This window comes from Neofelis nebulosa, chromosome 11, assembly GCF_028018385.1.
Source record: "Neofelis nebulosa isolate mNeoNeb1 chromosome 11, mNeoNeb1.pri, whole genome shotgun sequence".
In the NCBI taxonomy this organism is placed as follows: domain Eukaryota; kingdom Metazoa; phylum Chordata; class Mammalia; order Carnivora; family Felidae; genus Neofelis; species Neofelis nebulosa.
Window position 1 is genome coordinate 73,273,822 of NC_080792.1, and position 23,282 is coordinate 73,297,103.

General features: G+C 45.5%; 1 protein-coding gene across 3 annotated transcripts in view; it reads left to right on the forward strand.

The window, feature by feature from the left end:
- The window catches only part of OSBP2 (oxysterol binding protein 2), a 178,309-nt gene that overhangs the window by 76,607 nt on the left and 78,420 nt on the right, over positions 1-23,282 (forward strand). The window contains exons 1-2 of one of the 3 annotated variants that reach the window (XM_058690834.1): positions 13,589-13,935; positions 20,418-20,514. The exons of 1 other annotated variant lie outside the window; for it this stretch is intronic. In XM_058690834.1, coding sequence (XP_058546817.1) covers positions 20,454-20,514 — 61 coding nt within the window. In that variant the 5' untranslated portion in view covers positions 13,589-13,935; positions 20,418-20,453. Of the gene's footprint in view, positions 1-13,588; positions 13,936-14,794; positions 14,871-20,417; positions 20,515-23,282 lie in introns of those variants that run through there. One more of the 3 variants, XM_058690833.1, reaches the window with a different exon arrangement.

Consider the following 23,282-nt stretch of genomic DNA (forward strand, 5'->3'; position numbering starts at 1 on the left):
ACCCATGTAATGTGTAGGCCATGTTTTGTTCTTTGAATAATTTTACTCTTATATCTAAAGCAGTGCTTAATATTTCTGAGTTAGAAAACTTGCTTCCTTGCTAAATTTTATAGAAGTTAGTATATTTTAAGTCGGTACATGATAAATATTTACTGTGCACCTCTCTGTGCTAGACAGTGCTAGGAGATGAGGATTTAATGGAAAACAAAACCAGTCATTGCTGCCAGGGACCTTGCTGCCTGCCATGAGGAAACAGACAACAGAAAATCACAGTGGATGGCATATAAGGCTAAAACCTGGAGAGGGCACCTAGCCCAGTTTGGAGGGTCAGAGAAGGCTGCCTAAGGAAGTGATGTGTAAGCTGAGGCCTAAAGGTCAAGGAGGAATTGACCTGGTAAAGTATGGGGAATACAAGTGAAAGTGAGTCTGGAGGTGAAGAGGAACATGACTGAGAGCTATAGATAGTTTGAGAGTGGCCCAAGCAGGGAAGGCTGGGATGGGGTGGGGATGTCCCAACATGAGGCTGGAGGGGCCAGATCATGGATCATGAAAGGCCTTCCCAGCCAGACTCCCCACTGGATCCCAAGAAGGGCTGAGTCTGTAAGAAACATGCTATTCCGGAACCTGGCTCTCTCAGCTTTGCTCCTCTGGCTGTGGGGTGAACAGTGTGTGAGAGCGAGGCAGGACTGGGGACAGGGTGCACTGGCAGTGGGGGAGGAGAGAAGCACTGAGAGTTGAGAGCTTCATGGGGCAGAGCCAAGCTCTGTGTCCTGTTTGTTCCTTATGGTGTCTTCAGTACCAGAACCCAACCACATTGGGATCTCAGCTGTGTCACTTTCCAGCCACATGACCTGGGACAAATGATCTAACCCAACCCCCAATCTTCCTGAGCCCCAGTTCCATTATTTGAAGAATCAGGCTGTTGTAAGGATGTGTAAAGTATCAACACTGTGCCTGGCCTGTATGGCACCAATACAAGTGACAGCAATGATGCTGGTAGGGGGGACAGTTTGATCAGCTGTGAAATGTCCTGCTGAGTGGGAAAGGGGAGGGGAAGGGAGTGATACCATCCCCTCTTATCTACTATTTCCCTAGTGCCATGTCGATCCCTGTGAGATTGCTGCTGAGGCACTGGATGCAGAATCCCACCCAGTTCCCTTGGGAGATCTTCCTTCAAGGAGAAGCCTTCAGTGGAGAAAACCCAGCCCCCTGCAGCATGGAGAGCTGGTGGTGGATGGTGTGCTCAGAGCCAGGCCCTGACCTTCTAGCCACATTATTCCCCTTTCACTTGGGGCCCTCAGTCAGAAGGCTGAATGTGCTCTGGGGTGACTGGCAAACCAGCCAAGGCCTCTGGTATGATTTAATCTGACAGATTCAAAGAGGAGCATAAAATGATTTTGCTGTGGCTCAGACTTGCAGAGCTCCTGCATTTACACGTCTCCTTTCATGTAAAATTAGATTAGCACCATGGCTCCAGCGTAATAAGTCTCTCATGCCAAAGACCGTGTTAATTAGTAAGTTGTAAATATTGACTTTTGATTCAGGGTTTCTTTGGGAGTGATAATTAATTTTTAATAGCTTTGGGAAAATCTACATGCAATACCATGAAAGGGCCAAAATGACTTGTCATGAGGCCGTTGCTCTGTATGCCTGCACTATCTGTTGGCCATCTCAGAGACTGTGCCATAAAGGAAAAATGAACGTGAAATGTCTGCTCCTGGTATTGACTGGTGAAGCTTCAGCTTTTGGTTGTTGCACCCTCTTGGAAAGAACTGTGCTATTTTTAAGCTTAGATGGAGGATCTTGGAAGGTTTATTCTTCCATCTCTGAGATGCATGCTGGAGGTTGTGGGGAGGGGCTCTGGAAGAAATCCAGTCCTGACCAGAGAGGGAGGCCCTGAGACAGGCCAGCAGGTGGAGACTGCATCCTCTGTGCATTCAAACACCAGGATTTCAGGCCAGTGAAATCTGTTTCCTCTTATAAATTATCTGGCTCATCTTTCCAGAGTGCACATCTTCCAACCAATTCCAGGATCTAGTAGCTAACACGAGGAACAAGGTCTCCCTTCCATTAACTCACCAACTCGGTTCAGATACTCTCAGAGAGAAAAATCAACTTACAGAGCACACCAAAATCAGAAAAAAAAATCAAAAGAGCCCCAGGACAACCCAGTGCCCTCTTGGGGCTCACCACATAGGAGAAGCATTGACTAAGGCTCCAAAGTCCACTGGAGGCTCTCAAGTCCAAGTCACCCTAAAGAGAAAGAAGTGGTTTGATTGGAGATGGTTTGAATGCAGCCTTTTGGAAGGCAGCACTAATGACCAGAAGGTAGACAGACTTCATTCAGTTTTAACCCCAAAAGCACAAGGCAGGATGAACTTTTCTCTAAGAACAGAGTCTGCCCTTGAGAGTCTTTCTGTGTAGCAGCTTTGCCTCCTCTTCTGGTGGAAACTCTGCTTCCATTTAGAACACAGCTTAATTTCATGTTGTGCCATGTTATTTGGGGGTAGGAGGGATGTGAATCTCAGAACACATGTTGTTTCTTGTTCATCTCTCTCTATGTGACAATGGCTGTCATCAGAAGGAGGGTAGTGGGGGAGGGGGGTGACTCTGTCTCCATGCTACAAGGTGACTGGGCTTCAGAAGGAGGGCACAGGCCCCTGGGCTTGGTGGACTTGTAGTTTGTTGCCGTGACTGACTGCGTGTGACCCTTGGGCTGGAAGCAGTGGTTGGCTGGATGACTCGCAGAGCTTATTGTCTCTATCCTTTCAAGTGTCACCATCTGCCTCCATATACTCCCAGGTTCTAGAAAGACCTTGCCCCATGAAAATATGTGGCACTTCTGTTTGACCCCTTTTTTAGGGAGAAAGGGAGAGAAGGGATAGAAAAGATTTGACAACTTGAAACTGCATCACCCATTTGTAGGAGTTTTGGCTGCATATCTAATTTACACACACACACACACACACACACACACACACACACACACAATCCATCATGGATTTGGAGGGAGATAGGAAAGAGGACAAAGCCAGAAGCTCCACATTAGTCTTGAGCTATCAAGTAGATATCACTTTGAGGGCTGGTTGAGAGAGAAAGAAGAGAGAAGAGAGAAAGGTTGTGTACACGTCTTATAGAGCACACAAACAGAGCACAGTTTCTACTGCTGATCGCTCTCATAACCAGTATGCCTATGGCTCTCAGGAAATCTTTCAGCAAGACTCTTAAGACATGCAAACAACAACCCCTAAGGGATGTAGCAAACTGTATTTGAGAGACAGAGGGAGGGAGGGGGAGCGGAAGGGAGGAAGAGAAGAGAGAAAGAAAGGTGGGGGAATACTTTATATGTTAAATTGTTTGAGATGTGGTAACTTGCTAAGGATCCACTGGCAAATGTGGTTAAGGGTCATTTCAAGACTGATAAGCTCTTGGATCAACAATTTAAAAATCAGTTAAGGGATGTTTCTTCTATTATCTCTGTATTTGCCTCATTGTATCATATGGCTGCCCTGAAACCAGGGGGAATAGGATCTGTTTCATTGGTTTTTAAGTTCCATTGCTTGGAAGGTCTTTGACAGTCAAGAGCAACATGATCCCCGTTTCAAACACTGCCCTTTTCCAGGTTCCCAGATATTAACAGTCCTATCTCTTTACCATATCTGTGCCACAGTCTTGTGAAATATGTTGTCAATCATAATTTCACTTTGTGGATAGAGAAAAACAAAGTGTGGCCTGGCAGATGCCTTAGCTAGCAGAGAGCAGCAAGACTGAGAGGGTCACAGTGATGTCCCAGGGCTGGGTCCAGGCCAGTGGGGATTTCATGAGCCTTGGCAGTAAATAGTTTTATTAAGATACCAGCTAGCCGCCTACCCTATCCCCTAATCAATGGGTACATAGATAGACATCACCAAAATATAGAAATAAAGTCAAAAGGCTCATGATTAAAACATCCATAAGCATTTAACAAAACAGCTCCTAAGTATTTAGGAACTGTATACATAAGCATTTAACAAAACAGCTCCTAAGTATTTAGGAACTGTATACAAAAACTTTGGTCACCATGGTTTGCATGATAAGAAATTGTTTATGCATGCAAGTATTCTTTTCATCCACCATCTGCAGTGTTGTTTACTGAAGAAGCTGAGGTTATAAACCTTCCTCAAATGCTTCCTGCAGACATTTACTTGCAAACCCTTGGGTAAAAGTTTGCATTTCTATTTTTTAATGAATAGTCTCTATTGGGTTTAATTAGTCATTGTGTCTGTGCATGAATCATTCATAATCTGGGTTTGCCACCGGCACATGGCAGTTAAAGTCAGATGAAGAGAAACAATATTTTTAAGCACAATGTAAAGTACACTTTGGCAAATTCTCATTGGTTGACAACATGTTTTATAGGATAAAAGTTGATTGGCAGCTGTTAGAAGTTTTGTTTTGTCTTTTTGCCTGTTGGGGAAAAAACAAACAATATGAAAATCATAAGCCTCAGGCATCTTCTCTATCAGTACTTTGAGGACCCAGAGTCTGGGACATTCCCCAGCCCACCTGACATCAGAAGGGTGCTCTGACCTCATGAGCATAACATGAATAATTGCTACCATGTGTGCCTGCTGTGTGCCTGGCATTTTCACATACATTATGTGTAACTCTCCAAGAAACTTGTTACAGTCACTCAGCAAGTGGCGGAGACTGACTTTGAATCCAGGTCTATCTGACTTCAGGTTCTCTGCTTCATACTGTCTACTACATTGTCTGAACACTGAAAGTACAAGTGATTAAGGTTGTGTTTCAGCTAAAAGGTTGATTTAAAATGTGATTTGGGTTGTACAAATATTCATATTCTTAGAAGCATTATTCACAATAGCTGAAAGGTGGAAGTAGCCCAAGTGTCCGTTGACAATAATTGGGTACACAAAATGTGATCTATCCATACAATGGAATTTTATTCAGCCATGAAAAGAAAGGAAATTCCGATACATGCTACAACATTAATGTTCCTTCTCTTTCATTGTTTATTATTAATCAAGCATTTTTTGGTGATTTTATTCTCTTCTCTATTCATTCTTAGTTATACCTTCTATTTATTTATTTATTTATTTATTTATTTATTTATTTATTTATTTATGAGAGTGTGAACAGGAGAGGAGCAGAGGGAGAGGGAGAGAGAATCTTTTTTTTTTTTTAAGTTTATTTACTTTGAGGGGGGAGAGGCAGAGAGAGAGAGAGAGAGAGAGAGAGAGAGAGAATCCCAAGCAGGCTCCACACTGTCAGCATGGAGCCCAATATGGGGCTCAAACCCATGAACTGTGAGATCATGACCTGAGCCAAAGTCAGACGCTCAACCGACTGAGCCACCCAGGTACCCCGAGGGAGAGAGAATCTTAAGCAGGCTCCATGCCCAACTTGGAGCTCAATGCTGGGCTCAATCTCATGACCATGATATCATGACCTGAACCCAAATCAAGAGTTGGATGCCTAATGCCCCCTTTCTCTTATTCTTTTAATAAAAGAGGCTATAATGTGAATCTTTGATATATCAGAGTCTACTTTAAATTAGTAATTTTACCACTTCCCAATTTAAGAACTTCACAAGTTAAATTCCATTTATCTCTTCTTGTTCTTCTTTTTGTTTTTATATGCATTCACTTGTATGTTATAAATTCCACAGATCACTATAATTGTTGTTATTTTGCAATATTTACTTATATTTAGCTACATTTAAAAAGTCAATTCTGGGGGCGCCTGTGTGGCTCAGTTGCTTAAGTGTCCAACTTCAGCTCAGGTTGTGATCTCATGGTTTGTGAGTTCAAGGTCCACATCAGGATCTGTGCTGACAGCTCAGAGCCTGGAGCCTGCTTCAGATTCTGTGTCTCCCTCTTTCTCTGCCCCTCCCTCACTCATGCTCTGTGTCTCTCTCTCAAAAATAAACAAATATTTCTTTAAAAAATTTAAAAAAACCAATTCTGATGTTCTTTTATTTTATTTTTATTTTTTTAAATGTTTGTTTATTTTTGAGAGACAGTGTGTGTGGGTGTAAGCAGGGGAGGAGCAGAGAGAGAGGGAGACACAGACTCTGAAGCCGGCTCCAGGCTCCAAGCTGTCAACTCAGAGCCTGACGTGGGGCCTTAACTCACGAACCATGAGACCATGACCTGACCCAAAATCGGATGCTCAACTGACTGAGCAACCGAGGTGCCCCCCAATTCTGATGTTCTTTATCCCTTTCTGCATTACTTTTCTTATGTCTGGAACCATTTTCCTTCTGTGCAAAGAACTTTAATATTTCTTGTGATGCGTATCTACTAGCAGTGCAACTCTTTGCTTCTTGTTTTTTATTTTGCCTTAAAATATCTCTTTTTCACCTTAATTTTTGAAGGATCTTTTCCCTGGGTATAGAATTCTAGATTAGCAGTCCATCCTCCTACCTTTCCTCCCTCCCTTCCTTCTTTCCCTCCTTTTTTAAGCTTTAAAGATCCCATTGTCTTCTTTCTTCTCTATTTTATATTGAAAAGACAATAGTCTTATTGCTCCTTTGAAATAATGTATCTCTTTTTTCTCCAGCTGCTTTTAAGTTTATTTTTTTCCCCTCTGTTGATTTTTAGGACTGGCTAGTAATGTGCCTAAATAGGGTTTGACTTATAGTTCTCCTTCTTAAGGCTCACTGAGCATCTTGAATCTGTGGACTAACCAGATTTGGGAAAATTCATGGTATTATTTCTTCCATGACTGCTTTTTCTTTTCTTTTGGCTGCTTTTTCTTTTCTTTTCTTTTCTTTTCTTTTCTTTTCTTTTCTTTTCTTTTCTTTTCTTTTCTTTTTTCTTTAGTAGGCTCCACTCACAGCATGGACCCCAACATGGGGCTTGAACTCATAACCCTGAGATCAAGACCTGAGCTGAGATCAACTTGGTTGCTTAACCCACTGAGCCACCAAGGAGGCACGACTCCATGACTGCTTCTGACTTATTCTCTATCTGTCTCTCTGTGGGACTCAGATTACACGTATGTTAGACCTTTTGATGATTGCCCATGTGACCTTTATGTTCTGTTCTGTCTTTTCCATCTTTTTTTCTCTCTGGATATTTATAATTAACCAGACTTTGAGTTCATTAATCCTGCTTTCTACTTTACCCATTCTGTTGTGAAACCAATGCAATGAATTCTTAATTTCAGATATTGTATTTTTAAATTCTGGAATGTCTATCTGATTACTTTTATAGATTTCCAGTTCTATTGAAATGCTACATCTATGTATCCATTTTGTATTTTTTTAAAAATTATTAATCATAGTTTTTCTGAAGTTACCTTCTTGCCAATCAAGCTGCTTAGGACACACTAGATATGCCAAGTGGCTCTTCTTACTGGCTCTTGACATTTCAGCCATCTGCATATTTGAAGGTTTACATTTCTTTTTGGTAATATTTTCTTAGGTTTCCCTAACTGTCCGTGGGCTTCATGCAGGGAGAACATTAAGTCTTTGAGAGTTTACCAGACTCTATGAAGACACAGAGCCCCCAGTATATGTAGATGTGGCTGCTTGGCAACTGCTGAGGGAAATCTGATTTCTTGGGCTTGGATCCACCTAACTGAGAGCCCCTTGGTCAGTCAAAACTACAAGGATGGTATTCAGGGTTGAATTTATTTGTTTTAAACATTAAAAATGTATTTACAGGGGAAATAACTAATATTAAGCTTAACTAAATACTCAATGTTTTAAAAAATTCTCTTCCACACTATAAATATATATACTTCAGATAAGATTTTTTTAATATTAATAATATTTTATAATATGTCACATATTTGAAATTTTAACATTTTTTATTTTTTTATTTTTTATTTATTTTTAATTTTTTTTAATGTTTATTTTTGAGAGAGAGAGAGACACAGGCAGAGCACAAGTGGGAAGGGGCATAGAGAGAGGGAGACACAGAATCCAAAGCAGACTCCAGGCTCTGAGCTGTCAGCACAGAGCCTGATGTGGGGCTTGAACCCACAAACCGTGAGATCATGACCTGAGCTGAAGTCAGACGCTCAACCAACTGAGCCACTCAGGCGCCCCAAACATTTTTTAAAGTAAGCTTCACACCCAACATGGGGCTTGAACACATGACTCTGAGATCAAGAGTTGGATGCTCCACTGACTGGACCACCCATGCACCCCTGAAATTTTAACCTTTTTTTTTTTTTTTTTCTGAGAGAGAGTGCAAGGAGGGGAGGGGCAGAGGGAGAGAGAGAGGAGAATCTTAAGCAGTTTCCTTGCTCACCACAGAGTCCAACACGGGGCTTCATCTCACGACTGTGAGATCATAACCTCAGCCGAAATCAAAGAGTCAAATGCTTAATCAACTGAGCCACCCAGGTGCCTCAGTTTTAACCATTTTTAAGTGTGCAGTTCATTGGTATTAAATAGTCATATTGTTCAACCATCACTGCCATTTGTTTCAGAACTCTTATCTTGCAAAACTGAAATGCTATACCCAAGAAACAATAAATCTGTCCCCCCCCATCTGAGTCCCCTCCCCCCCCCCCCCCCCCGTGACAACATTCTACTTTCTGTATCTATGAATTTCACTACTCTGGATATGTCATATAAGTGGAATCGTAAAGTATTTTTCTTTTTGTTACTGGCTTATTTCACTTAGCATAACATCTTCAAGTTTCATTCATGTTGTAGCATGTGTCAGAATTTCCTTCCTTTTCAAGGCTGAATAATATTATGCTATATGTATATATCACATTTTATTTCTTTCATCTATCAGTGGAGACTTGGGTTGCTTCCATCTTTTGGCTATTATAAATAATGCTGCTATGAATGAACATGGGTGTAGAAATAGCTTTTTAAAACCCTGCTTTCAGTTCTTTTGGGTATGTACTCAGATGTAGGATTCCTTGACCATATGATAATTCTATTTTTAATTTTTTGAGGAACCCATGATGCTGTTTTCCATAATCTGCACCATTTTATATTCCCACTAACAGTGCACATGGTTCCCAATTTCTCCACATCCTCACCAATACTTGTTGTTTTGTTTTTTCAATGTTTTTTTTTTTTTATTTTTGAGAGAGAACATAAGCAGGGAAGGGACAGAGAGAGAGGGAGACACAGAATCCGAAGCAGGCTCCAGGCTCTGAGCTGTCAGTGCAGAGCTGGATGCAGGGCTCAAACCTACAAACCATGACATTGTGACCTGAGCAGAAGTCGGACGCTTAACCGGCTGAGCCACCAGGCACCCCTGTTTTGTCTTTTTTTAATATTAGCCATTCTAATAGATGTGAGGTGATATCTCATTATGGTTTTAGATTTGCATTCCTCTAATGACTGGTGATGTTGAGCATCTTTTCATGTGTTTATTGCCCATTTGTATATCTTCTTTGGAGAAACGTCTATTCAAGTCCTTTGCCCATTTTTGAATCAGGTGGGGTTTTTGTTGCTCAGTTTTAGGAGTTCTTTATATATTCTGGTTATTAACCCTATATCAGATAGAATTTGCAAATATTTTCTCCCATTCTGTGGATTGGCTTTTTACTCGGTTGATAGTATCCTTAGATGCACAGAAGTTTTTAAATTTGTTTATTTTTTCTTCTGCTTCCTGTGCCTTTGGTGTCATATCTAAGAAGTCATTGCCAAATCTAATGTTTTGAAGTTTTTGTCCTATATTTTCTTCTAAGAGTCTTACTGTTAGATCTTACATTTAGGTCTTTGATTCATTTGAGTTAATTTTTGTACATAGTGTTAGGTGCGGTTCAATTTCATTCTTTTGCATGTGGACATGCAGTTTTCCCAGCACTATTTGTTGAAAAGACTGTCCTTTCTCTACTGCATGGTCTTGGCACCCTTGACAAAAAGGCTCTGACTAAAAAAAACAAAACAAAGCAAAAAAAAACCCTTTGACTATACATATAAGGGTTTATTTCTGAAGACCTATTGAATTTTTAGAGGTAAAAGAGACTGCCAGAATTAGTTAATCCAATGCCTTCTTACTACAGACAAGGAAACTGAAGCCCAACGTGCAAAACTGACTTGCCCTGGGTTTCCTAGCTAGTGTATGGCAGAGCTAGGAGTCTGTCCCTGGCCTGATTTCACATCTGATGCTTTTTTATAGCTGGTTGCCAGTTTGCTTTGTTCCTAGAGTACTGTCAGTTACTACTTTGATAGAAGCAGTGAATACAGTTTCCACTCTTCAGAAAATGAATTGTTGTTTGTCCAGCCCCTCACCACTCCTATGGAGCAGTCACTGGCAACAGCTATGTTTTTCAGGTATTGCTATGGTGAGAATATCTGTTCCCCAGCCTGTCAGTGAGCTCCAATTTGCCCTGTCGTTTGGTTTACAGAGTTACTTGAAGAGTCCCAAATACAGCTATGCAATAACATAACACAGAATGCCTTATCAGTCTTGTCTTTATCACCCACTGGCAAGGAACTTGTTCTGTGATTCTCTGGCAACCTAGAACCTCTTTCTCCCCTGCCTGCCATCCCAAGCTCAGCTTGGCAGGATGTGGCCTGGGAGTGAGGAAAGACAAAGAAACTATGAATTAGATAAAATTCAAAAATAGATTTAAAATTATCCTTTTCTTGGTATTACCCATGCTGAGTTTGCTCATTCAAGAACTATTGAGGACCTCTCAATAGTGCTATGAACACTTTGCTAGGAAGCGACAGGCCGCCATAAAAACAGAAGGCAAGAACTCTTATTGACTTTCCGGAGAGGTAAGATGCCTGGGCATGGGACAGGTAGGTAGTCATATAGATGGTTGGAATGATTAAGTGTCTGGTACTGCATGGTACTGGCAGGGAGTACTCTAAAAACTCAAGGAAGTGTAACTGGAGGCCAAGATGAGGAGCCATGCCTCAGGATGCTAAGCACTGCCAGCACCAGTCCCAGCATTGGCCACAGCAGCACTTGGGAGCACTTCTGGAGAGCTTTGGAGCTCCAGTGGGTGGATAGGAACTTGGATGTCAGGTAAGGGATAGTGGAGCAGATTCTCAGAGTTGGCAAGGGATGGTCAGGGTCATGAGGCAAAGACCTGAGACATCATGGCCAGGGAGCAGAACTGTCACTAGGGCGGCCTGGGAAATGGAATACAAAAGGTATGTCTGCCTAGGATCCAGAGGGTTAGGCTTGGAAGTTGAACCTTGCATGGTTAGTAGTGGGATGGTAGCATTTTAGGCTTGTAACAGAGGTAGAGACAGGTACCTGTCCTAGGTATCTTAAGAAGAGTCATATGGCCAGAGAGGAGGTTAAGAGAGGGGACAGGGAAGAGGTGGCTATGGTGGACAAGGGAGAGGAAGAAGGCTAGGTCCAGGTCCCTAGTTGGGTGAGAAGGAAAGAGTGGGCTGAGAAAGCACTGGTGAAACCTGAGACAGGCTGGTTGTAAGGGGGGAGGAGGGGACAATCCAAGGACATGCTCATGTTTTCAGGGCATAGCAGAGGGAGCAAAGTATAGCTGGGCTGGGAAGAATGGATTTGGTTGGGATTTACCAGCCACACTGGTAGTTGTCAGCAGGAGTGGCAGGCATAGTCTGCCCACAAAGAAGAGATTTTGTAGTGAGGTCAAAGAGCAGGGTTTGAGCCCTGAGGCAGAGGGAGGAATGGGGCCTTGGGCAGATGTGTCTTCCTGCCTTTGTGGTTAAGAATCATTGGAATGTATTCCAGTTTTTTGGCTTTTCCAGAACCTAGAGAATAACTGAATAACTGAACTGAAATTTAAAATCTTGTTGTGTGGCTTAGATTGTTTCTGTTGCTCCAAATCGTGAACATTTCATGGTCTTCAGTGTATCTGTGAGCCTCTTGTGTCAGTAGAAATTGTAGGTTTTGTGCTAGTGGTATGTGTGTCCGTGGAAATGGGCTTCACTGGGTCCCTCTCTGATCTCCTGGAACGTAAGGATGCAGACATGCTGGTGATTGCTGAATGTGCCATAAGTTAAACAATTAAAAGAGTTAAATTGAAGGAATCCTTTGTCACAAAATCCTCAAGAAATTAAATTCCAAATGAGGAAATGAACAAAGAAAGACTTGAGATTTTCCTCCTATTAGTCAACATGTCCACTGGGCAAATGTTGGATGTTTGGGAGGTAGATGGGCACCCCATTCCCCCATCTGATGCCTGTGACCAGTGCAGCAGAAAGCCCACATAACCTGTGCCCTGGAACCTGACTTGTTTTTTGTCTTTGGATTTTGATGGTATGCTACAAACAAAACAAAACAAAACAAAACAAAAACAAAAAAACCCTCTTGGAAGTAATTTTCAAAGGAGGAAAAAAAAGATGTTAAAAGGTACAGGTAGTGGTTTTGTTTCTTTTTTAAGGCACCACATGTGGATTGTGATTCTTCCTTGATGTGGAAACTAAAGGAGTCCCTGCCCCTCTTTCCCCCACCTGACTCTCCCCAGCCCCTTGCCACATTTCCTGGATGGCAAATGTTCAGTCCTGTTCCTGCTGTGCTCTTCCTGAAGGTTTCAGCTCTGGGCTCTTTGTGTAGCAGCCTTGATCTGTGAATGTTTGAGCAGAGTGCCTCATGCCTACTTGGATAGCATTTATTAACCTCGACTTGAACTCATTTCATTGGTTTTCCCCTTTAAACTGGGGACTCAACCAAATGGCAAAAATGAATATGTCTTTGGATTTGAATTAATGAGGCATAAAAGTTGTGGTTGCTTTAGAAAGAATTAGATAAGAGTTGCCAGTCTCACTGATTGGAAAGAAGGGCCCCCTCACCTTGTACTCTATAAAGGCCTGAGAGGGGCCATGAAGTGGACAGGGCTGGGGGTGGCTGTCCACGCTGTGGATTCTTTCTTCCTGGCCAGATAGACAAGCTGAGTTATCTCAGACTTGGAACCAAAGGTTGCTCCACCCCCACAAGCCAAGAGGAGAAGCTGACGCTCACTGAGGGCAGAGGTAAGGGTGGCCCAGGTCATGTTTCTGATCTGTGGCAGAGGCTCTCAGAACTAGGGCCCCTGCTCTCAGTTGGGAACTTTCCTGGCAGGGGGCAAGGAGGAGTAGGAGGGATTTGAACAGAAATGAAAAACGTGGAAGCGTTCTGCGTGATGTCACCAGGCTCCAGCAGTCCCATCTGTTGGTTGATTGACGCTCTGGCACCAAGGATGTGGAGGAGGGAATTGGATTCCAGATGGGGATGGAACCCCAACGGCTCACCCTCCCCTAGTTCCCAAGACACTCTAACTGGTTAACTCCTTACAACCTCGGGGCATATGACAGTGGAGAAATGAGGGCTTGAGCCAAGGGCCCCTCCCCCACTGGACTCAGGCGAAGGGCCAGCCTTCTTTGGCCTCGATTGAGCCGCGATAGCGCCCTTAGGGTCGGGTCGGGTTCCGGGCCATGCTCCCGCATTTTAAGAGGCTGAGCTGAGCTTTCCGCCGCCCGTTGGCATCCAGACACCGAGAGCTCGCCTTTGTCTAGCCCGCTGAGCGGGAGGAGAGCGCTAGTCCCTGCCCCAGACCGGGCTGGAGGAGGCGCGTCCCGTCCTCCGCGGACTGTCTGGTGGCCTCGCGGCGCCCTTCGCTCTTGGAGCGGGGCCCTGAGGGAGAGGCGGCCACCTCAGGCGGGTGGGAAGGAGGCTGGAGGAATGAAGACGCGGCTCGCCGCGCCCCTGCCGCGCTCAGGCTGACTGGCGGGCGTACGGAGCCGGGCGCAGGGCACCTCTTGGCTGGGCTGCACTCAGAGCGCTTGGGCTGGCCGCTATCCGCGGTGCTGAAGGGGCGGCCGCGGCGGGGAGGCGGGCCCGGGGCCGCCGGGTAGCACACACCCAATCCGGGGACCGCCGTCCTTCTCCCGGGCTTGGCGCGGCGGTGGCAGCCGGCACTGCACCGAGATGGACTGAGAGCGCGGCGGCGGGAAGGCGGCGGCGGCGGCGGCAGCTGCAAGAGCCCCCACAGCCTCGGGGCCAGACCCACTTCCACACCCGGGAGCCCCTTCCTGGGGTGAGTTGGGGCGAGCGGAGCAAGCATGGGGCAGGCGGGTCCTTGAGGCATGGGATCTCTTGGGCTTTTAAATTTTCCTTACCTATTGTAAATTTCTTCTAGCCCTCATCTTGAGCAGCCTACAGGACTGAGGGATCAGATCTCTGCCCTGGCACTTACTCAGTCCTGGGATAGAGGGCAGGCCCCTCTGCCCTCACAAGCCAGGGGACAAAGGGTTTAGCTAGAAGTCTAAGGGCAGTCACTAAGCATGTCCCCTTCACCACCCTGGGTGCAGCCCACTATATGATACTGAGAAGGGATGTTTGCCCAGGTTGGTGTCACAGGGATGATACTCTCCCCTTTCAGTGCAGGGGATTGGCCCCGTGTAGACCAGCCACTGGAATATAGCCCACACAGAGGCCAGCCATCTTTTAGCAGGGAAGGTAGGCTTGAGCCTTCCCCAGGGGCTTCAATCAAGAGGTAAAGCCCTTTCCCTGCCTTCCTCCAGTCTCCTTAGGCACCTGAGCTGCCATTACCAGAGCTTCAAGGGCAAGGGTCACTTCAGTGCACCTGGCTGTTGTAAGTGAGCTGGACTCAGGCAGAAGAGCTTTGGAGTGGATACTGGGCAGGCACTTCCTGCTACTGTGTGTGTGTGTGTGTGTGTGTGTGTGTGTGTGTGTGTGTGTGTGTTCCCAGCACGCAAAGGGGATTTTAAACTCCAGTGGTGCCTGTCACAGGAAAAGCCCTTCTCCAGCCAGCCTGTGCCTCTGAGTAAGCAGTTTGGGGTCAGGCTGGGCAACTACCCAGCCAGGAGCCTTGAGCTTCCTCGGCCCTTAAAGCTGCCCCCCCTCCTGCCTTGAGCCATCCACTGAAGGGGGAGATGTGTTTAAACTTGATGGGTCACCTCTGCCTTCGATCCCACCAGCATTCGGTTCCCATCTCCATCACCTGGCAAGGTCAGACAGATAGACCTCTTGACTCCTAGAACCTGATGGGTGGGCTGTTGGGGGGCTCTACTGCCTCGACAAAGGACTTTTGGTGTGTTGGGGAGGTGAAGGGGTGGAAGGAAGGAGGGGTGGAGTTGGAGGGACTGTCCTCCAGGGCCCTGAAGAAGTCTAGATGCCAAGCCTTGTAAAGTGCTTATTGTAACCAGGTGGCTGTAAATGAAGCCTCTGAATCTCAACAGGCTCATGCTGGAGGGCTGGGGTCTTTGTTTTGTTTTGACTGTCTAGCCTAAGCTATGTGCATCAGAAATGACTCTGGTGGGCAACTTCCTTGGATCATCGGATGCCTGATGATGGTGCTAATGAAATGAAGGAGAGGTAGAGAAGATGTATGAGGTGATGTGCTGGTTTTAGGGTCAGTGTGAGCTGCAATGGTGCTGCAGTGCTGATGGAAATGTATGCCAAGGACGTGGTAGCATTACTGGGTACCATTCGGTACCGGGTACCATTTATCTCTGGCCAGTGTTCTGAAGAGAGGAAAAGTCATACCGGAGAAAGTATAATAACTGCATGTCTATCATGTACTTGATTTACATTATTCTTCACCACTTTTTTCCCACCCAAAAGCATTTTTGTTTACAGTAGTTAAGTTTTTACCTACCATGTCAACACTTTGTATTTTGGCCAGATGAGTAAACCTCTTTAGAGAATAGTTGTCAGGAAGGATGACTGACTCATAAGTGTACTTTGAGATCCTTGCTGACTTCGTTCATAAAAATATCAAGTCCAAAATGCATAATGGCAGGCTGGCCAAGCAGCAAGCCATTGCTTTTGCTTTGGGAAAACAATATATTTGAGCTTTGCATGTTGTTTATTTTGAAAATACATTTATAGGCCCAAAGTTTTCTGTAACTAGATCAAGTTGGGGTGTGTATGCATATATTTAGCATGCTCTCTGCCTGTAATGCCATCAGGCTACCTATTTTTATTCACAATCTGAGCAACTTAAAACCTCCTCAATAATTAAGGTGGGCTCAAGTTCTCCTCTGTAACTGAGGAAGATAACATTTGACGGTTGTCTAGATGCTACACAGTCCTGGATCCAGCTCACAGTCTCTGTTCAGAAGTCCTGCACTTGGTTTTATCACATGCAAGCCAGCATCTATGTAAAATTATAAAATGTGCATGGAAAACATGAACAGAACTTTTCTGACTGGATTTCTCAAGGCCAAGGCAGGAAATAAAGATATATACAGCAACAGAACATGATATAGTAATGAATATATGGCAATTGAACAAATTTCATTTTGGTGAGTACAGTTCATCTTGTTGTTTGAGATGGTGGTCACAGCTGTGTTGTGTAAAGGAGGTGAAAAAAGGCCTCGCTTTGTAGATTGAGCGACCTCAAAATTCCCATTTTACCTCTTACTAACTACATCCTGTGGTTGAGCCTCTCTGAGCCTCGGTTTTATCATATGAAAAATAGAGAAAGTAACAGCTGCCTAGTATGTAAACAGCACAGGATTGTAGGGGCTCAATGTTATCCTTGAAATCTCTTGCCATGGCCTACCATCACCACTTATTAGAAGAATCTGAGCATATTGAGACAAAAATCCCCACACATTGATGTTTATACTGAAACTGTGAGGGCCATTAAAGGACTCAGTAGTTTGCTTTGGGGTAGCCTGGTCCTGCTGGAGGTAGTGTTCCCAAGGTGGGGACTGTACTTGGGTCTGCTGTCATCCAGGGACCTTGGCTGACCAGCAGTGGAGCTTGGGCAAAAGGAGACAAGGGGAGGGTTCCCTCCAGGAAGAAGGGAGCCTAAATGTCAAAGGCCATGAGGGGTCTCTGTTCAGAGAAACCCCTTCCAGGAAAGGACTTGTGGCAGGGGATGCTTTCTTGTGGGGAGAGGCTGCTGCTGTTCCTCCAATAATGCATGTCTTCTCGTCCTGCTTATGTCCCCCAGACCCTGTGGTACTAGCAGCAAACACTGGCCAGACTTTTCTATAGTAACTCAATCCTCATAACAACCCTGTGAAATAAAACTATTACCATCCCTATCATGTGAATGAGGAGACATTCTCAGATGTTAGATCATAGGTGCCCAAGGTCTGACCGTGGCACCCACCTCTCCAGCATGAGGAGAGGGCCTCACAGATGAGCTGGTGGCACAGAAAAGGGGAGCAACACACCCAGAGTCGCCTTGATCTCCAGGCTCACAGTACATCCTTCTCACACTGAGGTGATAGCACCCATCGCTGGGTGGCCAGAGGAAGAAGAAAAAGCAGGGGTTAGGATCAGCGGTACAGAATCACAACTTGGAGGAGTTAGTGTCTGAGTCCTTCCCTTTCAGGTTTGCCAGATCTTCTCATCCCCACCTGGGATGAGGCTTGTGATCAGGCAACAGGGGTGGTAGCCACAGCCGTAAGCAGAGCTGGAAGGTAGAAGAGCCCTTGCAAATCAATGAGGCTATCCTCCGGTGATATGAAGTGCCTGAGGCCCAGAGAGGGAATGAATCATCCATGAAGGTGGGGGGAGTGGAGAGAAGGGTCTTTATTCTATTCCCCAAGGCAAGAGCCTCTCCTAATGCTGTGCCTCAGCAATGCCTCTCTGGTAAGTCCGGGGTGTTGCTGGTAGCTCTCTCAGAAAGGGCCTCCGAAGTCCCAGGACCTCTGCTGATCCCAGAGATGCCCCCATGGTGGACAGCTCCCTCTGCCCCTGGATCCCCTGCCTGAGAACCAGCTCCATCTGGCCTCTGCTGGCACATGGTAGCCCTTTGCAGACTGCATTGATTTCCATTGCCCAAGGTGATGAGGTAATTTAAAGGTTATTCAGTTGAATTTCTAGTTCCCTTGGCTTGAGACCTTTCTTCCAAAATGCATGCTGCTAACAGCCAGGGTACCAGGCATTGATATAAAAAGACGTGTTTGTTTCCCATAAACTTGAGTTATTTACAAAGTGTGTGGACTCTTAACAGCTGTTTTGCACACATGCCCTGCTTCAGTGATTACTTAATGAGTGTACCCATGAGCTTGCTTTTTAAATTGAATGGTATTTCATGAGGCTAAACTGATTGCTGCTTCTGCAGGCACAGTGCTCTCCCTGGGCTGCTGTTTTCAGTCACTGGCCACTGAACCCCTTCAAGCTTCAGCCTCTTCCTCTCCTTGCTGCCTGAGGTCATGCCCTGTCCATTCTCCCAACCAATTTTCTCTGGATTCTCTCCTTGCCCCGCTGCCACTGCCCTGGTTTAGTTCCTCATTATTGGTAACTCCCTGCATTGGGAGGGCTCCTTTTAGACTTGCCCCTCTATGCCTCAGGAAGATTAATCTTTCAGGAACACTTATTCTGCTCTTGTCACTGCTTTCCTGATGGCTGCCTACTGCTTCCACAGTACCAGGGCAGATGCTTCAGCCCAGCCTGAAAGCCTTTCTGCAGACTGGCCCAGCTCCCTGCACAACAAAGCACAGAGCCAAGGCTTCTCATGCAGCCCAGCTCTCCCTCCTCTCCCATGCAGTTTTCCTCCTTCCACCTGGACATGCTTCTTCCCTCCCATCTCCTCCAAGTCCAACTTCAAGATGCCTTCTTCATCTGACTGTTCCTCCCCTGTCTAGACCCAGAGCACACTGGCTCAGCCATCCATTAACAGTTCTTGGCAATAGTGATACCAAAGTAAGGGCTATGGATTATAGTGTGTCCCCCTCCCCAAAGATATATTGAAGACCTACCCCTTCAGTACCTGTGAATGTGACTGGAAATAGGGTCTTCACAGATGTAATCAAGTTAAGATGAGGTCACGAGTATGGTCCTGAATCCAATATGACTGATGTCCTTCTAAAAAGAGGGAAATTTGGACTCAGACACATACACAGAGGGGAAGTCCATGTGAAGATGGAAGCAGAGATTGGATTTATGCCTCCACAGGCCAAAGAACACCCCAGGCCACCAGAAACTAAAAGAGGCAAGGAGAGATCCTTCCCTACAACCTTCAGAGGGAGCATGACCCTACCAATACCTTGATGGTGGACTTCTAGCCTCCAGAATTGTGAGAGACTAAATTTCTGCTGTTTGAAGCCACCTAGTATGTGGTGGCCCTAGGAAGCTAATACAGAGAGTATGCCCCCTTCCCGGACCTCAAGGCACTATTTATTTGCAGGGGGACAGACAAGATCCTTATGAGTCAGTGTGATGAGTACAGCTTGTGATGAGCAAAGGTGTGAGGAGAACCCTGAGGAAGGACCCTCTCCAGATAGCTTTCCATCCCTCTCTGGGGTGGCAGCTGTCAAGTAAGGCTCCTTAGGGAGGGGCCCACACTCAGTATCCAGAGATGACAGGAGCCAGCCAAGGGAGGGAAAGGCAGGGCATCTCAGCCAGGTGAGTAAAGGCAAGGGAGGGAGGAGCAGGGGTGAAGCTAAGGAGTAAGGAGTGCTGAGGCCCACAAGGCTTACCTCCTGTTTGGCTGTGGTTTGCCAAGGAGTTTGAACTTGAACTTGCTTCTGTGGGTATCGAGGACCCATGGAAGGGAAGTGACAGAGTGGATGGTGTATTTTCAGTAAATTGTCTCCATGGCAGCTTGAAAGATGGATCAGAAGGGGTAAATGTAGAATCTGAGACCTTGAAAGTGAGCTGGGGGTGGCTTACTCACCCGAGGGGGAGAAGAGGGTATGAATTTGGAAGCTATTTTGAAGTTAACGTCCTCAGGACTTGGGATGCATTGCATGTAGGGGCCCAAGATGAGGGAGAGAACATAGGAGCTGACCCTCAAGTCTCCAGCCTGGTACCTGGGGGCAGAAAGAATTCTCTGGAGAGGGAAAGGTTGTCCTGAGGGAGCAGAGGCAAGATACTGGGCTCAGTGGGGACAGGTTGAGTGTGGGTGTCATCCAGGTAGCCATGGATATCTGGGGCTTGAAGGGGAGGACCATAGTGATGGTACAGATGGGGAAACATGAACAGGGAGACAGGACAATGAGTCGTGGGCATGGACACCATCATTTGGGCCCCACCCAGCATGAAGTGGGAAGAACATGGGAGTGAGGACTGAATCTTGCCTGGGAGCAGGGAGAGAGGAGGGTGGAGGACAATGGGTGTGTGGCCACAGGAGCAGGAAGCAGGGTGTTTCAAAAAGGGGCCACTGGTGTGACTCATGCCTGCCACAGTAATGGCACTAGAGAGGGCATCACATGGGGCTGCTGCATTCAGGGGTGACTCTTTTGAGCAGCAGCTTATCTGTCACTTCTTCCCTGTATCTGCAGTCTCTACTTGCCTACGACGTCCTCTCTCCTTTTCTGACATTTTTCCTAACACCTCTCTGGACTATGCAACCCAGAGCAGCCCTGGTGAAGTGAGCACAGGTGGATGCCTGGACATCAACATGGCGGCCCCTCCTGAGCCTCATCCCTGAGCCATAGCCACTACTCTCAAGGTCACTGGTGTCTGTAGGCAAGAGCACCTACCAACAGCCTGGTGGCTGAGGGTAGGGTGAGGCCTGCAACCTGGCCAAATGACAGGTGCCTGAGCCTTTTGCCTCCCACACTTGGTTGCATCTGTGTCCGTTCTTTGCAGGGCCCGTCACCATGGGCGGCTCTGTTCCTCCGCCTCATGGGGATTGTGCCACGGGTGCGTCAAATGATCCAGCCCCTCTCTGATTGCTGCCTTCCAGGTTGGTCTGTGTGCACTGATGTGGTGGCTTCTCTGATGTGATTTCTGGACCCTCCTGCTCCCAAAACTCACTCATTATGAACCTCCCTTCATGCCTGACCTTCCACCATTAGAGAGTCTTTTGTAGGGTCTCAGAATTCAACACAGGCAGGAGTTGATTCTTGCCAATTTTAATTTGTTGAGCGATAACATTCATTAGGAAATACAAAATTGTAAAATATTTAAATGACTCTAGAATAAATAACATACAACGTAGTCATCTTTCAGTACCTCCTTCCCAAGGAATATACACATGCATTGGTTACCAGTGATACTTTTCCAGATTTTTCCCATGCTTTTACAAAGCCATGTAAGCACACACACACCCACACACACATAGTTATATATATATATAAATGAGATCGTATTTTGCATATTGATAAGCAGCTTGCTTTTTCCCTTACTGATATATTTTGGAGATCCTTATGTGTCAGTACATATAGACCGATCTCATTTTTAAAATAACTGCATGGAATTCTAAAGTGTGTCATAATGTATTTAATCATCTCCCTCTTTAAAAAAAATTCTTTTTTAAACATTTATTATTGAGAGACAGAGAGCATGAGCATGGAAGGGAGAGACAGAGAGAGGAGGAGACACCGAATCTGAAGCAGGCTCCAGGCTCTGGGCTGTCAGCACAGAGCCCGATGTGGGGCTCGAACTCATAAACCGTGAGATCATGACCTGAGCCGAAGTCAGATGCTCAACTGACTGAGCCACCCAGGCGCCCCTAATTGTCTCTCTCTTGATGGGCAGTAGGTTCTTTACATTTTATTAGTTTCACTGTAATGCTGTAGTAGACCTTCTTGTGCATGCAAATTTGTGCATGTGTGTAAGTTTTTCCAAAGCATGGATTGCTAGCAGTAGGATTGCCAATTTATATCCAGTGGATACCCATGATGGATACCAACAGACACTATCAAATTGTCAGCCAAAAAGAGGGCATAAATTTATATGTCCCAACAGTGTGGGTTGTCATTGCATTTCTCTTATTACTGATAGAGATTGAGTCTACTTTTATCTGTTTATTGACCAATCATGCACATTTTGTGACTTGTATATTTATATTTATTGCCACTTTGCTGTTTAGATATTTGTGGTTTTATGCTGATTTGTAGGAGCTCATTCTGAGTTATGGTTCTTTCTCCTTTGTCAATTATGTATTTTGCAAGTATTTTCTGTGTTGCTTATCTTTTAACTTGATTTATGGTGGCTTTGGTGCTATGGAATTTCTAAGCTTTCGTGTTGTAAGATCAATCAGTCAGAGCCTTATTTTTTAGTAGTGTGGAAAAGTGGAGCTTGGAGGTTTAAGATGTTGCATTAGTGACCCTTCTCTGGTCTGTTTTTGCTCTTTGGCTTTGAATAAAACCCCTTAACTTTATTAAACTTTCAGTTTGTCAGCTATGTACAGTGTTGTCTCTCCTGCCCAACCTCATCCCAGTTGCCATGAGGATCACAGAAGCTGTCTTGCAGAACTCCATAGCCATTCTAAACTTCACAGTTAAACTAACTCACCGATAGACATTGAGGCCCAGTCTTTCAGCACAGGCCTTGTCTGAGGCAGTGGTTTTCGGGGTGCCAAGACCCTGCCTCAGACCTGGTTCACTTTTCCCAAATGTCTTTTGAGTTCCTGCCCCGTGCTGGTGATGTCATCCTTGTGGCTCTGCAAAGGGAGGTGTATTCCTTTGTTCCGGTTGCCATGAAATACCACATACTGGCTGGCTTAAGCAACAAAAATGTATTTCCTTACAGCTCTGGAGGGTAGAAGTCCGAGATCAAGGTGTCAGCAGGTTTGGTTTCTTCTGAGGCCTCTCTCCTTGGTTTATATGTTGTTGCTTTCTAGTTGTCTCCTCACATGGTCATCCCTCGGTCTGCACATGTCTGTGTGTGTCCTGATCTCCTCTTCTTTTTTTTCTTTTTAATTTTCTTTCTTTCTTTTCTTTTTAAGTTTATTTATTTATTTTTGAGAGAGAGAGAGTAAGTGAGGGAGGGGCGGGGGGGTTGGAGAGAGAGAATCTCGAGGAGGCTCTGTGCTGTCAGTGCAGAGCCCAACTCAGGGCTCAATCTCACAAACTGAAAGATCATGACTTGAGCCAAGAGCAAGAGTCAGATGCTTAGGGCACATGGGTGGCTCAGTCGGTTGAGCATCCATCTTTGGATCAGGTCATGATCTCACGCTCCATGAGCTCGAGCCCACGTTGAGCTCGGTGCTGACAACTTAGAGCCTGGAGCCTGCTTCGGATTCTGTGTCTCCTTCTCTCTCTGCCCCTCCTCCGCTTCCTTGCGGAGCAAGCTCTCTCCCTCTGTCTCTCTCAAACATAAATAAACATCAAAAAAAAAAAAAAAAGAATCAGATGCTTAACCGACTAAGCCCCCCAGGTGCCCTTTGATCTCTTCGCATAAAAACACCAGTCATATGGAATAGGGGCCCACCTATATGACCTCATTTTACCTTAGTCACCTCTCTAAAGGCTCTTTCTCCAAATACAGTCACATTCTGAGGCACTGTGGGTTTGAACTTCCACATATGAATTTGGGTTGGGTGGACACAATTCAGCCGATAATAGGGAGCGAGCACTGTATCTGGATGAGAATCAGGAAAGTGAGGCTCAGAGAGGCTCCTGCACTTGGTTCATGTCACCTGGTGAGCAGGTTGCAATTCTGTGCTCAGACCCATGCATCTGAACCCTAAGTGCAGGCCTCCCCGGGGCAGCCTGAGTGATGCTGGGA